Here is a 14,210-nt window from a genome sequence, read left to right as displayed (position 1 = left end):
CCTAGTCTGGTATGTGTCTGTACATCCATTCCTCAGCTTTTACTTCACCTTTTTATCATTTATAAAGTACTCATTCTTTTACTTTCTCACTAATAGAAGAAAGTCCCTCCATCCACAGGTGCATAACAGCTAAGGGTACCTCTGCTGCAGACCAGCCATGCTACAGCGCAAGACCAAAATCCAGCTGTTGTGTATCCTAAGACTACATCATCTGGGGAAAAGCAAAGGCTCCTCTCCAGCAGGTAACACAGGATGGGCACCCCTGCCTGACATGGCATGAGAGAGAGAGATGATGTGGCCCCAACCTACACCTCCAAAAGGGTTTCAAGACTTGCTAAACCAGCAAGTTCTGATTACTAAGCCACCAAAAATTAGCTCCTCAACCAGCTCTGAAATTGATCCACCTAGCATTCCTGTGCATGAGTACAGTAACTAATCTCTGGTCCACTCTTGGCATGGGCCTGTCCCTGTGTTCCCCTCTTTTTCCCCATTCAGGCCATTGAGACTTACTTGGAGTGGGAGCACTTCATGGCTGCATATTTAAACACAAAGAAATGTAGCTTCTGAGCATCTCTACACTAGAAAAGTAGGAAGTGTATTGCACTTGATTAATCTTTGGCTTGATGTAAATGAATTATCTGTCTTTTTGTAAGTAAATTACTTTGTTTCTTCAACTATGTTATATTTGTTAAAACTAGCTACTAGGCCTCAGGATCAAAGACCCTTTAGTGGGAGTGTGGTTTGTGCTTTACAGGCCTGGGTGATCTCCTTTTTGTTGTCGAGATTTTAAAAAGCAAGTGTCACTGTTTTCAATGCCTTATAGTAATCAGACTACCAAAGTCCCTTCCTCTTCTCTTTCATTGCTATTGTCAGTTAATTACTTCTTCCCTCCCACTGTTTTCCACAGATCTATAATACTGAGTGTCCACCCATCCAGCCAGTACTGCTCGACTAACCTCCCTCATTACAAATTGTCTCTGGAAACTCCTCCAAGTCTCATCTCATCTGCTTGATTGTTGGGAGTTAAAAGATCTAATTGAAGGTTCCTCCCCATAGACTGCTAAAGTTCAAGTTACCTTTCTACAAAAAGGAAGGAAACAATTTATTTTTTTACTTTTTATTACATCTTCTATGAGCACTTGCTGTCACCCGAACAATTATACATCTGAGTGGGTGTACCTCCAGTATCTATCCTTGGCCCATTACTATTTAACATTTTTACCAACAAACTGTTTACATCCTGTCCCCAGTCTTTTCTGGTGCAATATGCAGATGGCTCCACTGTCATCACCATAGCAGACTCCCTCTTTAACCTAAACACTCTCGCAGAACAATCCTTCTTATCAAAAGAAAACTGGCTTACCATGAATCAGCTAATTCTAAAGCCAAAAAAAACTTCTGCTTTTCACTCCCAGAACTATGAACTATCTAAAGTCCTCCTTCTCTATCTCTCCCATTAATAATATACCCATATATGTTGAGCCTCACACAGAATTTCTGGGGGTCATCATTGATGACCAACTCAAATTTGATCTGCATATCTCCAACATCAAGAAAACCCACCAAAAACTAGGACTTCTGTAAAACAAAAAATGTCTCTCCACCAGATGAAAAATTTCCCTATCCCATGCATACCCCCTTCCAAGCCTATTCTATGGCTCGCCAAGTCCTCACTAACCTTCAGTCTACTCTCCTATCAAAATCAGAATCCACATACAACAAATCTGCATGATTTGCTTCGAATCTTACATACCTCTATCACCACTGTCTTGCCCTTAAAAGCCTTAACTAGGTAAAATTTCTCCCCATCAACTGCTTCTCTCTCAGCTTCAAATCATTCATGCTATACTGCACCAAGCCTCCTCCTCTCCTGATCCTGCCTCTCTTGTCTCTCTATACCCCTACAAGGTCTCGCCAAAGCTCTGAGCAAAACCTTCTCCATATCTACAAACCCAAAAGCAAAATAGGGCAAAACCTATACAGCTACTCCCCTGCTTAATCTTGGAATAAACTTCCTCTCGGTATCGGGAATATTAAGCACCCACAAAAATTCAAGACTGCTAACAAAAACTTTCTAACCAGTACTTGGATCAGTCACTGTAATTACCCTCCATGACTCTTTCACCAGCAATTCTCACCTTCACCAACTCCCCTTACTTCCTCTCATGGCTACTCTCTGGCTGCACATCAACATTTTCAATATTACCTCCTTAATGAAACTTACAATTTATTCCAGTCTGAGTTCAGCTTAAGTAAACTTCATATCTACCGTCCTTATTCTTGTAAGGGTATTCCTCATACATATAACTGACCAACAATTGCAGAGGTTATACTGCTTGATTCAGTAGGTGAAATATGTATATAATTTCTACATGTAAATAATAAACATCATGATGTGCTTTTAGTTTTTTATACATTGATGCTTTTATATCTTAATGTATCACTATGTTTTCTACTGTACTTTTTGATTTTCATATCTTAATGTATTATTATATTTACTACTGTATGTTTGTAACTACTTGTGGAGCTTTTCTCCCCGGGCCTCTGCTGAAAAAGGGCTTTGACCCAGTCGGACTAACCCAGTCAACAAATGTCTAGTAATAATTACATTTTGTTTTTACTGTTTTATAGTCTATTTTTGTGAAACACTTGTTTGCTCTGCTCTTTAACTTCACTAATGCTACAGTCCTGTGTCCAGAGTCTCAGCAGTGAGAGTGCTGAACTTATAGTGAATTCTGTGCATATTTACTGTCCCTTTTTATGAAAAAAGGTTGTTCTGCATTTTAGCATATCTGGTAATACAGTATTGTGCTTATAGGCTCAGCAGCGAGAGCTGGGCTTACAACAAATTCTGTGCATTTTTACACTAATAACTAGCTTTTATGGTAAATATCTGCTCTTTAAGGATCAACTTTTAAGTTCTTTCACCATTTCTTTTTTGCTATAATGCTGCCCTCATCTTATAAAGTGGGATTTCTTATTCTAAAATGTGTAGTTTTTACTTTAGTTACTTCACTGGACCTATATTTTTTAAGCTTATTAAACTGGTGTTTCTGTATGCTGAGTAACTCTGTGGTTACTTCCTTATTCCATGTCATCAAGCCCCACCTTCTAATGATGCAATAGGGTCATAGGTTCATAGGTAGGTACTAGGCTATTGGCCCTAGGGCCTATATAAGCCTAGCCAAATGTACCCTGGCTTTCGCCACCCAAGAAAATTATTTTCCTGTGCCACTGTCGAGCAGAGCCACAGAAGTGATCCCCGGGGTGAATTTCCTATCTCCCATCCAATCATCAAGATTTTTCTTGAAGAGTGCTAATGAGGAGCTTTGTTTGATATAGATAGGTAGTTTGTTCCAGAGTATGGGAAGTCTCTGGGACAGGAATCTATCCCTCCAGCATGTTCTGTTTATTGTGGTGATGAGGTTAAGGTCCCTAGAGCGTGTAGCTCATAGGGATTGGGATTTCTTTAAGTAGAGCATGTCTAAAAGCTCTGGGTTTGACATAGCTTTGTGTGTTAGGCAGAGATCGCCTCTGAGTAGGCGATATGCAACGGAGTAAAGCTGCAGTTTTTTGAGACGGTCTGCATAGGGCATCTCTCTGAGGCCGGTAATCCTCTTTGTGAGGTATTTCTGTGGCCTTTCCAGTTGTTGTAGATGTCTTGTGAGGTACATACTAAAAGGGGCATTGTACTCTATAATGGGTCTAATGAGTGACGAGTAGAGGGGAACAATGACCTCTTTTTTCCTGGATGAGAAACCTTTTGTGATGAGGTGTGCTACATAGAAGGATTTCCTGACTACTGTGGCGATGTGATTATCAAAGGAGAGACTACTGTCCACATGTGTCCCAAGGTCTCTTATCACACTTTCGGTGTTAAGTAGACTACCACCTATGTGGTAGTTCATGGGTACTGAGTTTTTACCAAAAGGGATGACAATGCACTTTTTGGCATTGAGCTTGAGGCCATGGCTTTGACACCAGGCATCTGTCTCAGTGAGGCCCTTTTGTAGGATGTCCACATCTTTTGGAGTTTTGATTATGGCTCCTAGTTTGCAGTCATCTGCGAACTTCGTTAGCCAAAGAACTTCTGTGTTGGCCTGTACTTCAGAGAAGTAGATACCAAACAGGAGAGGACCCAGGACTGAACCCTGTGGTACTCCACTTGTCACTGGTCTGAAGTTGGATTTGGAGTCTGCTACTTTCACAGTGTGGGTTCTGTCAGTGAGCCAGTTGGCAACCCATCTTGTGACATAGGGATTTATACCTAGTTTAGTGAGTTTATCTATAATTCCAGAGTGAGGGATGGTGTTGAAAGCCTTGGTGAGATCTAGATAGGCTGTGTGAACCACCTTACCCTCATCTACGGCTTTGGTGACTGCTTCAAAGAAGTCTATCAGGTTTAGGAGACATGATCTGCCTTTTACAAACCCGAACTAGGTGGGGTACTGAGTTTGGAGATTACCAATGTCATTGTTTATAAGTTCCATGATGATACGCTCCATAGCCTTGCAGACCAGGCTCGTTAGGCTAATGGGGTGGTAGTTTCCGGGGTCTGTGGTGGCTCCCCCTTTGTGGAGTGGGATAACTGTTGCTGTGCGCCACTCAGTGGGCACATAGCCTGAGGTGAGGCTATGATTGAACATGGTACTTAGGTGGGGTGCCAGTTTGTTCTGTAGTTCATGCAGAACACAGCCTGGGATGTTGTCAGGTCCCATGGATGCTGTGTTCTTGGCTTTGGATAATGTGTTTTTTACCTGTGCAGCCGTCATTACAGGAACTTTGCATTCTTCTGGTATAGAGATGGGCCCTTTAGGGTAATGACAGAGGGGTAAAGTTAGCACTGAACCTATCTGTCAGGATGTTGGCAATATCAGTTGGTTCTGTATATTTAGTGCCATTGTGCTTTAACTCAGAGCAGATCTGAGTGTTGCCATTGAGATTCTTGACATAGCTATAGAATGCTTTGTGGTTGTCTTTAGAATCAATGGCGATTTTGTTTTCATAACTAGCTTTGGAGGATTTTATGAGGGATCTCAGCTTCTTACTGAGGTTGACCAGGGAGTTTCTCCATACATGGGATTTTACTCTTTTTTGCAACAGTTTCTTCTGTTGTAGAGTTTGTTTATGGCAGGGGACCACCAGATTGGCTTCCTTTTTTTTGGAGGATAGCATCTTGGTTCGGTTAGGGATTGCACGATCCATGCACTCGTGTAAGTGCTTATAAAGTGCATTTGTGTAGGATTCAGCAGTTATACCTCTATTGTCCGTCAGCATGGGTGTCGTGAAGTTTGCCACTTCTGTCTTAAGAAGCGTGAAGTTGGCTTTGGAGAAATTTTTTACTGTGGTTTCCCTAATGGGGGGTGGGGGAGGGATGTGGATGTCTAGGGTGATTATCTTGTGGTCGGATCTGACCAACGAGGAACTGACCTCTGGTGTAGAGCACCAGTTGCCCATGTTGGTAATAACCAGGTCTAGGATATTGCTGCCCCTGGTGGGGGTGTGGATAAGTTGATCCATGGCATTGGAATTTATGAATTCCAGAAAACGTTGAGCACAAGAGTTGGTACAGGAGTAGTTTTCCCAGTTAATGGTAGGGTAGTTGAAATCGCCCATTATTAGGGTGTTAGGTTGTACTCTAATATTTTCCAGTGTATTAAGAAATGAGGAGTGGGAATACCGGGGCATGGTGGGGGATCTGTAGCAAGCTACAATTTGGACTGCGGTCTTGCCCAGAGTTAGTTGCACTTGGATAATTTCGGATGCATTATGCTGAGCAACTAGCCTGGAGGTGTGGATATCCTTAATGAATATGGACATGCCTCCGCATTTAGTGTTTCGGTCCAGGTTAGGTGGCCGAAAGGTGTGGTATGAATTATAGCCTGGTAATGCAGGGGTACTCTCTGGAGCCTTGAACCAGGTCTCTGTCACCGCACAGATGTCGATGTTCTCCATTTTATGGACTGCCTCAAGAGAGTGCATTTTGAGGTTTAGACTTCTAGCATTGAGTAGCAATACCCTCAGATTCTTCTTGCCTGTACCTGTTAGGGTGGTGAATTTGTCATTTGAACCTTGCCTAAAAAAGGCACTATAGGGGTGGCTAGAGCCTTAGCCAATATCTGGAATCCCAGGGACGACAGGTGCAGGCCATCTCTGGCAAAGCATCGTGGCTTGTCGATCATGTCATCCCAGGCAGACAGATACTGGATCCCCTTAGAATGACACCAGAAGCTTAGCCAATTGTTGAAGTCAATCATTTTGTCCTTGTACTGTGGTATCATTCTGCGTGATTGCAGGATGCTACTCAGGGCTAGGGTCGTACCTGCCTGGGCTACAGGATCGGACAGCTCCTCCATGTCCCTTTTCATGTAGTCCAAGGAGGTACGTCTCAGGTCATTCACACCAACATGGACAATGACAGAGTCATATTTGTACGTGTTGTGGAGTGACCTGAGTGCATGTGTTATGTGGCGGATCCTGGCACCCGACAGGCAGCTAACAGTAACTTTCTCCTTGTTTAGCCTGGTGAGTGGAACATCAGTGTGCCTGACTATAGAGTCACCTATGACTAGAGTGTTGGGTACGTTGTTATGCCTTATGGGCTGTGGTTGAGTGGCACACTGAGTTTGTGGGCTATGTGTCATTTGGGTTGTGTTGGAGGGTGGAGGTTGCTTGTGTTTCTGCTTTGGAGGTCCCTGTTGCTTGGGCAGGTTTTTACTGAGAGCCTCCGTGAATGTAGGTGTGTGTTTTGTGTTTTTATGTGTGTGTTTTGGTGGTGTAGGTTTTGAGGGACTATGTGCTGAGTGTGGTGTGGTGCAAGTGTTTACCTTCTCCTCTTGACTGTCTAGTCCAGTCTTGGGTGAAGAGAGCTCTGCTTCCAGTTTGGCTATATAAGTGCATCTCTCACAGGTTGTAGTGCTAGGTGGTAGGAGGAGAGGATTGTCTGTGTACATGAGGCAATTACTGCATTGCCCCAAGATGCCTAGATTCATCAGGTAGACAGGAGAAAACACTGGGAGCTGACCCTTAGACATGCCTGAATAGGTGCTTATTTGTTAAGTACTAGAAACTGTTTTCCTCTAGACAGTGAGGAAAGTTGAGTGCTGTAGTAATTTGTAGCTTATTTAGTGCTTACAATAAGTTCTGAACAAGTGCTGAAACAAAAAACTGGCTAGTTCTATGAAACAAAATTAAGCTAGAAGGCTTCCCTCCAACACAGAAAGGCTTGGGGGCCTAGAAGCCTACAAATAGTCCTGGACACAGCAAATTTATATCCAGGCTAGACTACCCACAGGAAAGGCAGGAAACAAGCTTAGAAATTTTTTTTTTTTTAGTGGAAAGAGAGAATGGAGTAGCAGAAACTAAGCTGATTGGCCTTCTCAAATGTTCTCCCTGTACTGGGTAGAATGAGGTAATGACACTAGACTGGGAGGAGGGTCCCAGATCAAATTTGCGCTAGGGGCGGGCAACTGAGAAGCCACCAATTATAAAAAACACCATACCAACAGGGAGGGAGGATGGGAAACAAACTGCAGAAATGTTTCTCACAGCAGAAAAGCAGCAATGAGCCTTTAAATGAAAGTTTTAAACAACTAAAGGAGGCTCTAGAAAAAGAGTTTTAACTGCAACAAGTTATCAGAAACAACCAACCCAACAAATGCTTAATAAAAGTGGACAATTTCCAGTTAATACCTCACACACAATGAAACTAGCTAGAAAAATATACAGTACACAAAGTGCTATAATTAACAAAGAAATAAAGAACAAAATAAGCAAAAAACAGGATACTTAATGTTATATATAGTGGGGCAAAAAAGTTTTGTAGTGGGTCGGCATGTTTTCTGTAGTCTGCAACCTGACCAGGAGCATGCAGCAACTGGAACATCCCCAGAGGTTCCTCACAAAAAGAATACAGGTTGTAAACAACATATCCTATGCAGATTGCCTCAAAGCACTATATCTATACTTGGTTTCCTACAGAATGTTGAGAGGTAAACTTCGTCTGGCATAAAAGGCATCTTTGAATTCTATTATGGTGACCCTTTCGCACATCCGCAAAAAACAATTGCATCAGAACTGCTCAATCTAAGAACTTGAATTTTGCTTGCAACATACAGTACATATGACATACTGGAGGGACAGGTAGGAGTCTCAGAGAATTCACCTACTCTTGAACAGGTTTCCCATCCATCTGAAGCAGAGTTCTTCTCTAACTCTATTCAAGCATAACCTATACCAGTGGATAGGAAACTGGAAATTCACCCCAAGTCTAGCACCTATGTCTCTAATGGACAGAGGTAGTCTATAACAGATATATTGCGCACTAAAAATATGTTTGAAAATAGATTATATGATAGTAGATTAATTGAACAGGATATTTATAAAGTGTTTAATATTAGATATAAGGTAGGAAGTTTATGTAAAAAGCAATATAATAGGAATAATGTCACACCACATAAAGATGTAGAGAGTTTTTTCATAGTTTCTACTTATAATGTTTGTAGTGATAAGATTAGACAGTTAATAATACATTTTTGGGAATATTTAAATAATTCTGGCGAATTAAAAGGTTTGACTAATAAGAAACTATTATTCTCTTATACAAGGGGTAGGAATATTAAGGATATGGTTGTTCACACTAGATTCTCTAGACCTGAATCTAGATTGCTTTATCAAGTTCCAGTTCGAGGAACTTTCCCCTGTGGGAGATGTAGTTGTTGTTCTTATATAGTTAATTTTTTTACACACATTAATAAAATTTGTTTTAGATCTAATGGGACATATGACTGTAGAACTGAAAGAGTTGTTTATGCCATTAAATGTGGATGTAACAAATTTTATATTGGACAAGCTCAGAGAATGTTTAAACTGAGATTGCAGGAACATTTGAGAGACATCAGAACTAACAAAGTGGAGAGTCCTTTGGCTCAACATTTTCACCAACATCATGGGGGGTTGGATACTTTAAAAGCCACAATTTTAGAACAAATACCTATGTATGATTTGGATAATAATAGAATTAAGAATGCACTTTTAAAAAAGGAAACTATTTTTATTTTAAAATATGGTACTTTGATACCAAAAGGTCTGAATACAGACTGTTGTTGGAAAAGTGTGATTTAAATGTATTGTGTTATTTTAAATGTATTGTGTTACTTTAAGTTTTAATTGTTTAATTACTTATTGTCTTATTGAATTGATTGTAGCTGGTGCTATAAATATTGGTTTTTACAAGTAGTGTGTTACTCCTTGAAGGCTTACTGTGGCAGAGGCGCTAGAGAAATAAAATATCTTATTTTTTTGGTCTTTGTGGCTTCGTTTTGTGGTGAAGCAGTTGGTTCTCTTTGTTGTACGCTGTAGTCTATAATTAATCATACCCAAGCTTTCATATACTCTTTAAATTAAACTCTAAGGCTCAGAAAAATTACAGAATACATTTGGGATGCATGGCTAGGCTTATAAAACCCCCAGTGGTCATTAGCCTAGCATACACTTATGAAACAATCTTATTATGTTATATGTACCCCTTATGTATTGCTCACAGCCTACTCCATCATCAGTTGTCCATCTTCTGTCAATCTTTCCCTCTATCTTTGGACCCTCCCTTTTGTATGGTTATCCACCCAGTCTCTTATTGTTATATGTTTTTGCCTGTACCTTTGCATATTCCCTAATACCCCTGTTGTTGATTCCCTATATCTTTCACCCTTTCTCCCTCATATATTACAGAAAAAGAAGGCCCTTTCTCCACAATAAAGGATATACCCTCCTTTCCCATGGCCTCCTAATTATTTCCCTATGTTATCCTTTTGTGTGTCCTTTCCCCTCCGCCCCATTATTCTATCATCCCATTTCCACCCTTATAAACTAAACAGATATGTAGATACCTTTTTAGGAATGCTTGAACAGTGGGTTGCTTAACAGACCAGCAGCACACTGCATGAAATTATGCAACAAAATCTTGCAAGATCTGCACAGTGCTGCACTTCACTGTTTAATTTGTAAACTTATGAAGTTTCAGCTGACTTGCACATGTGAGCACATCCCACAAATTTGTGCAGGAATTTTCCTGCGTACTTTCTTTGTCTTGTGCAATTTAATCTCTGCAGAGTTTCAAAGCTGCACACGAGCACAGTCTGGCAATTACCTCAGGGTATTAAGGCTCTGAGTTGTTAATTTGCTGCTGTTTATAATCAAGGTGCAAGGTTTGATTTCTTCCACCTCCATCTGCCTACTGTGTGTGACTCTGAGCAAGTCAGTTAACCAGGGAGTGATCTAGGCTCACCCCCGAAAAATAACACTTGTGTCCCGCGGGCTTACCTGGTTAACAAATGTGTAAAATAAAAAAATAAAAATATAAAAATGAATCCCTCTTTTTCTGAACAAACCACGTGTATATATGTACATATCTACATAGTGTCACTATTCACCAGTCTCCCTTGTCCAGCCACTGACTATTAAAACCAGCCTGTAACACCCATCTATGCTCCTGAAGTTTCATTACACACACCGATGTTCACTGTATAAAGCGTATTTAAGCTGTGTATTTCAGGTTATGCATACCCTGTCATCACAGACTGTGTTCTTGTACTTCCACTTGCACAAGATGTCAGATCAGACTCCGTAAACTAGTAGTGCTTGCTGAGCAGTTCAGGTTGTTTGCACATACTGTGTAACTGCCACACATCATCATTTTATGCTGACTGCATGTTTGTATGTGCTTTATATCCTCACTTACTGTTGTTGTGTTTTCACTATAGCTACTTCTACTTTACGTCAGCAATATTTATTTCACCAGTAAATGCTTTTATTATTTTCGTATGCTTGCACCCTTTTTGGACAAGGACACGGCTGAAAAAAGCCTATTGGTCCAACCAAATACGGAAATACTTTTTAAAAAGTAAGCCAGACTACATCCTGTGTGGACACACACATATAACCATGTTTCAGCTTTTTCCCGTTGATCTTCAAGTACATGTACAGCTATGAAACAGCATTAAAGTTAACACCTGCACATATGACAAAAAACAGTGAATAAAATGTGATGTAGTACTCACAGTTGGTGCTGCATAGCAAGAAGGTAAAGCAAAAGAAGCCTGTAAATAGAAAATAAATAAAGTTGTAATAAACAAAAGCAATACAAATGTATTACTTTAGAAAGTTGTCAAGCAATACAGTTAGGATCTCTTCAAGGCACAACCTCTAAATATAGAAACCTTCTAGTCCCACATGACTATATGCTGTGTTTCAAGAGCAATACATCACCATTAGAGTTTACAAAACAAGTAAAATTCCTGCACATATTTTACTGTTTTTCACCATAATGTACTTTTTGAATAGCATGCTACCTTAATGTAGTCTCAGGCATGATGACTTAGACTCCACATGAATATCAACTTCAATGAAACTTGCCATACTCCATATGGTAAATATCATGTACAATAATTCCATAATGAAAAAGTGATATATTGTGAAGTCACAAAGAAAGTGCTATCCTTATTTTATGTCTGACTGCAAATGGCAAGGTATTTGGGCATTTATTTAATAACTTATTGGTACTGTGGCAGCCTTTTAAAAATCATTACTAGCTTCACTGTATCACTTTAAATCAGCATCAATCCCAATGACTCTTCCAGATGGGTCACTTACAGCTGTTTAACTGAATGAGTTGCAAGAGTTTCAGGTGCTAAGGCAGTGATACATTTCCCTCTGGTATATTTGGTTGGGGACTTATAGCTGAAGTGACGTTCACCTGCAGAGAAATAAGACTGCTGCAAATTCCCTTTGGGCAAAGAGAAGCATACACTGTCATGCCCACAGCTTTAATAAACACATGTATGGAGAGCAGAAGTAGTAATGAGTGTTGTGCTCAGAGTAGGGTACATGCTTATGAAACTACAACAAGTAGAAGTGTGCTACATCATGGAGGAAATCCTGCATGCCACTGTAGTCACATTTATGCTCCAGTATACGCTTTAGATAATGTTCCACTGACACTTTGAAGGGGGTAGTGGTCCACCCACACCAGTTATAAAAGCACTGGCCACTGTGCATGACATTTTTATTGCCACTGACAAGCCCACTGGCCAGCGTCCTACTGATGCATGCCATACTGTGTGTTATCTCCTGTTGCCTTGGTAGCCATGGATATTATTTTCTCCCATGCAGTTAGTTACTGAAGTTATGGGCATGGCACAGCATACTTCCGTTTGCTTACAGAGAATTCACAACAGACATATTTCTCTGCAGCTGAACGTCACTTCAGCCATGTGTCTCCAACCAAATGTATCATGGGTAAATGTCTCGCTTAGGTACCTGAAGCCAGTGTACCACACAGAAATGTCTCACTGCCTACATGCCTGAACCCAGTTGCAGGTTACATACACCTTGAAGTTTGTGCCTAAAGGTGTAAGGAGAACATTTTCAAACAAGAATAATCAAACTCCAGTTCTGAAGTGATTATGGCTCATTAAAATATTCCAAATGCCGTGAAGTACAGCAAACTGTACCAATAAATGTCAATCATGTTTATTATACAAATATAGTACTTTAAAGAAAAAGATGGCCTGAAAGACTGCATGGGTAAATACATTTGCAATAATACCAATGACAGAGAAAGATATTCCTGAAAGTAGTAAAGCATGCGGTTATAATCTGTTTATGAAAGACAAAAATAAACAGGAGCAAAGTCAAATACCGTTTTGAGATTTTACACAATGTGAATAGACATTTGCAATCTTACATGTTACACATAACTCTGACAGGTTATATCTAGACCATTCAATAAAATATATATGAATTGTGAAATGCTGAACACAGACTGTGATATGTAAGATATCATATAGGTGGTAAACCATTTTCTTGCTTGTCACTCACACACCATCATGAAGTATGGAAATGACTCTCACAACAAAGGTTGCTCAGGGACCAGATAAGCAAACTGGCTGCTATGTAAGCACTTTTGTAGAAAGAGGAAGGAAACCTCACATGAGGAAGAGGCACTGAGGTCTTCTAGATCTCTGGTAGGCTAAAGACAGAATATCAGAGTCCACTTTAGGATTATTTTCAAGGGGACTTGAAAAATTCATGTCCACTCAGTAAATGTGAGCTGCTTTCTTAAACATTGTCAGACATAAAACGAGGTACTTCCATATCAGGAAAATAACATAACATCCCACAAGACAGACGATTTTGCGCATAGCGCAGCATCGGGCAATGCCGCTTAATTGGGTTTAAACCATTCTTGGCTCCACAAAGTCTGCTCTTCACTTTTTCCCTTAGAACTGATCTAGTTCTCATAATAAACACCCTATTCCTACTCTAAAGCCTGGCACTTGCTCACCAAAGCAATTATATAAGTCAGCACTAAAAAAATTAAAAGCACTACACCCTCACAAACTCCCCTTGAGTACCTTGTCCCCATTGGCCCTTTTTTCAATTATAAAGGAATTCCCAATACTATTCTAGCATGTCCAAAGGTCAGTTGTCAATCTCCTCTCCGGTCCAGCTGGTGAATCTGGGAATCTTGAGGCAATGTTACAACTGCCTCATGTACACAGACAACCCTCTCCTCCTCCCAACAAATTCCAACACATGTGAGAGATGCAACCATATAGCCAAACTAGAGGCTAAGCTCTCTCAACTCAGTACTGGCATAACCAGTCAGGAGGAGAAGGAAACCACACTCACTACAATTCCAGTCTCACATAGACCTACCACGACAGCAAACCAAACACATAAACACACAAAAACATACTCGGAGGCTCTAAATAAAAATCTGCCTAAGCAACAGAGACCTCCAAAGCAGACACCCAAGCAACCGCTACCCCCAAAACAAAGCACTCGCAACACATAGCTCACAAAGCCAGTGTGCCGAACAGTCATAGCTCTTAAGGCTAAACAACACACCTGATACACTTGTAATAGGTGACTCTATTGTCAGGCACACTGACGTCCCGCTCACCAGGCTGAACAAGGAGAAGGTCATGGTGAGCTGCCTGTCGGGTGCTAGGATCCGCCACATAACACAAGCACTCAGGTCACTCCAAGTCAAGTACAAATATGACTCAGTAATTGTCCATGCTGGTGTGAATGACCTGAGACGTAGCTCCCTGGACTACATGAAAAGAGACATAGAGGAGCTCTCTGAGCATGTGGCCCAGGCCGGTATGACCCTGACCTTGAGTAGCATCTTACCCTCACCAAGAATG

At 40.7% G+C, this 14,210-nt stretch overlaps 1 protein-coding gene across 1 annotated transcript in view; it reads right to left on the bottom strand.

Annotated features, from left to right (window-relative positions):
• Positions 1 to 14,210, bottom strand: part of LOC122787755 (galectin-9B-like) — a 562,044-nt gene that overhangs the window by 314,178 nt on the left and 233,656 nt on the right. The window contains exon 6 of the mRNA XM_044054650.1: positions 11,058 to 11,096. Coding sequence (XP_043910585.1) covers positions 11,058 to 11,096 — 39 coding nt within the window. The remainder of the gene's footprint in view (positions 1 to 11,057; positions 11,097 to 14,210) is intronic.

This window comes from Protopterus annectens, chromosome 13.part0 (genome assembly GCF_019279795.1).
Source record: "Protopterus annectens isolate FY-2018-M chromosome 13.part0, PAN1.0, whole genome shotgun sequence".
NCBI lineage: Eukaryota > Metazoa > Chordata > Ceratodontiformes > Protopteridae > Protopterus > Protopterus annectens.
Note: the sequence above shows the minus strand (reverse complement) of the source record. Positions and strands in the feature narration are given on the sequence as shown.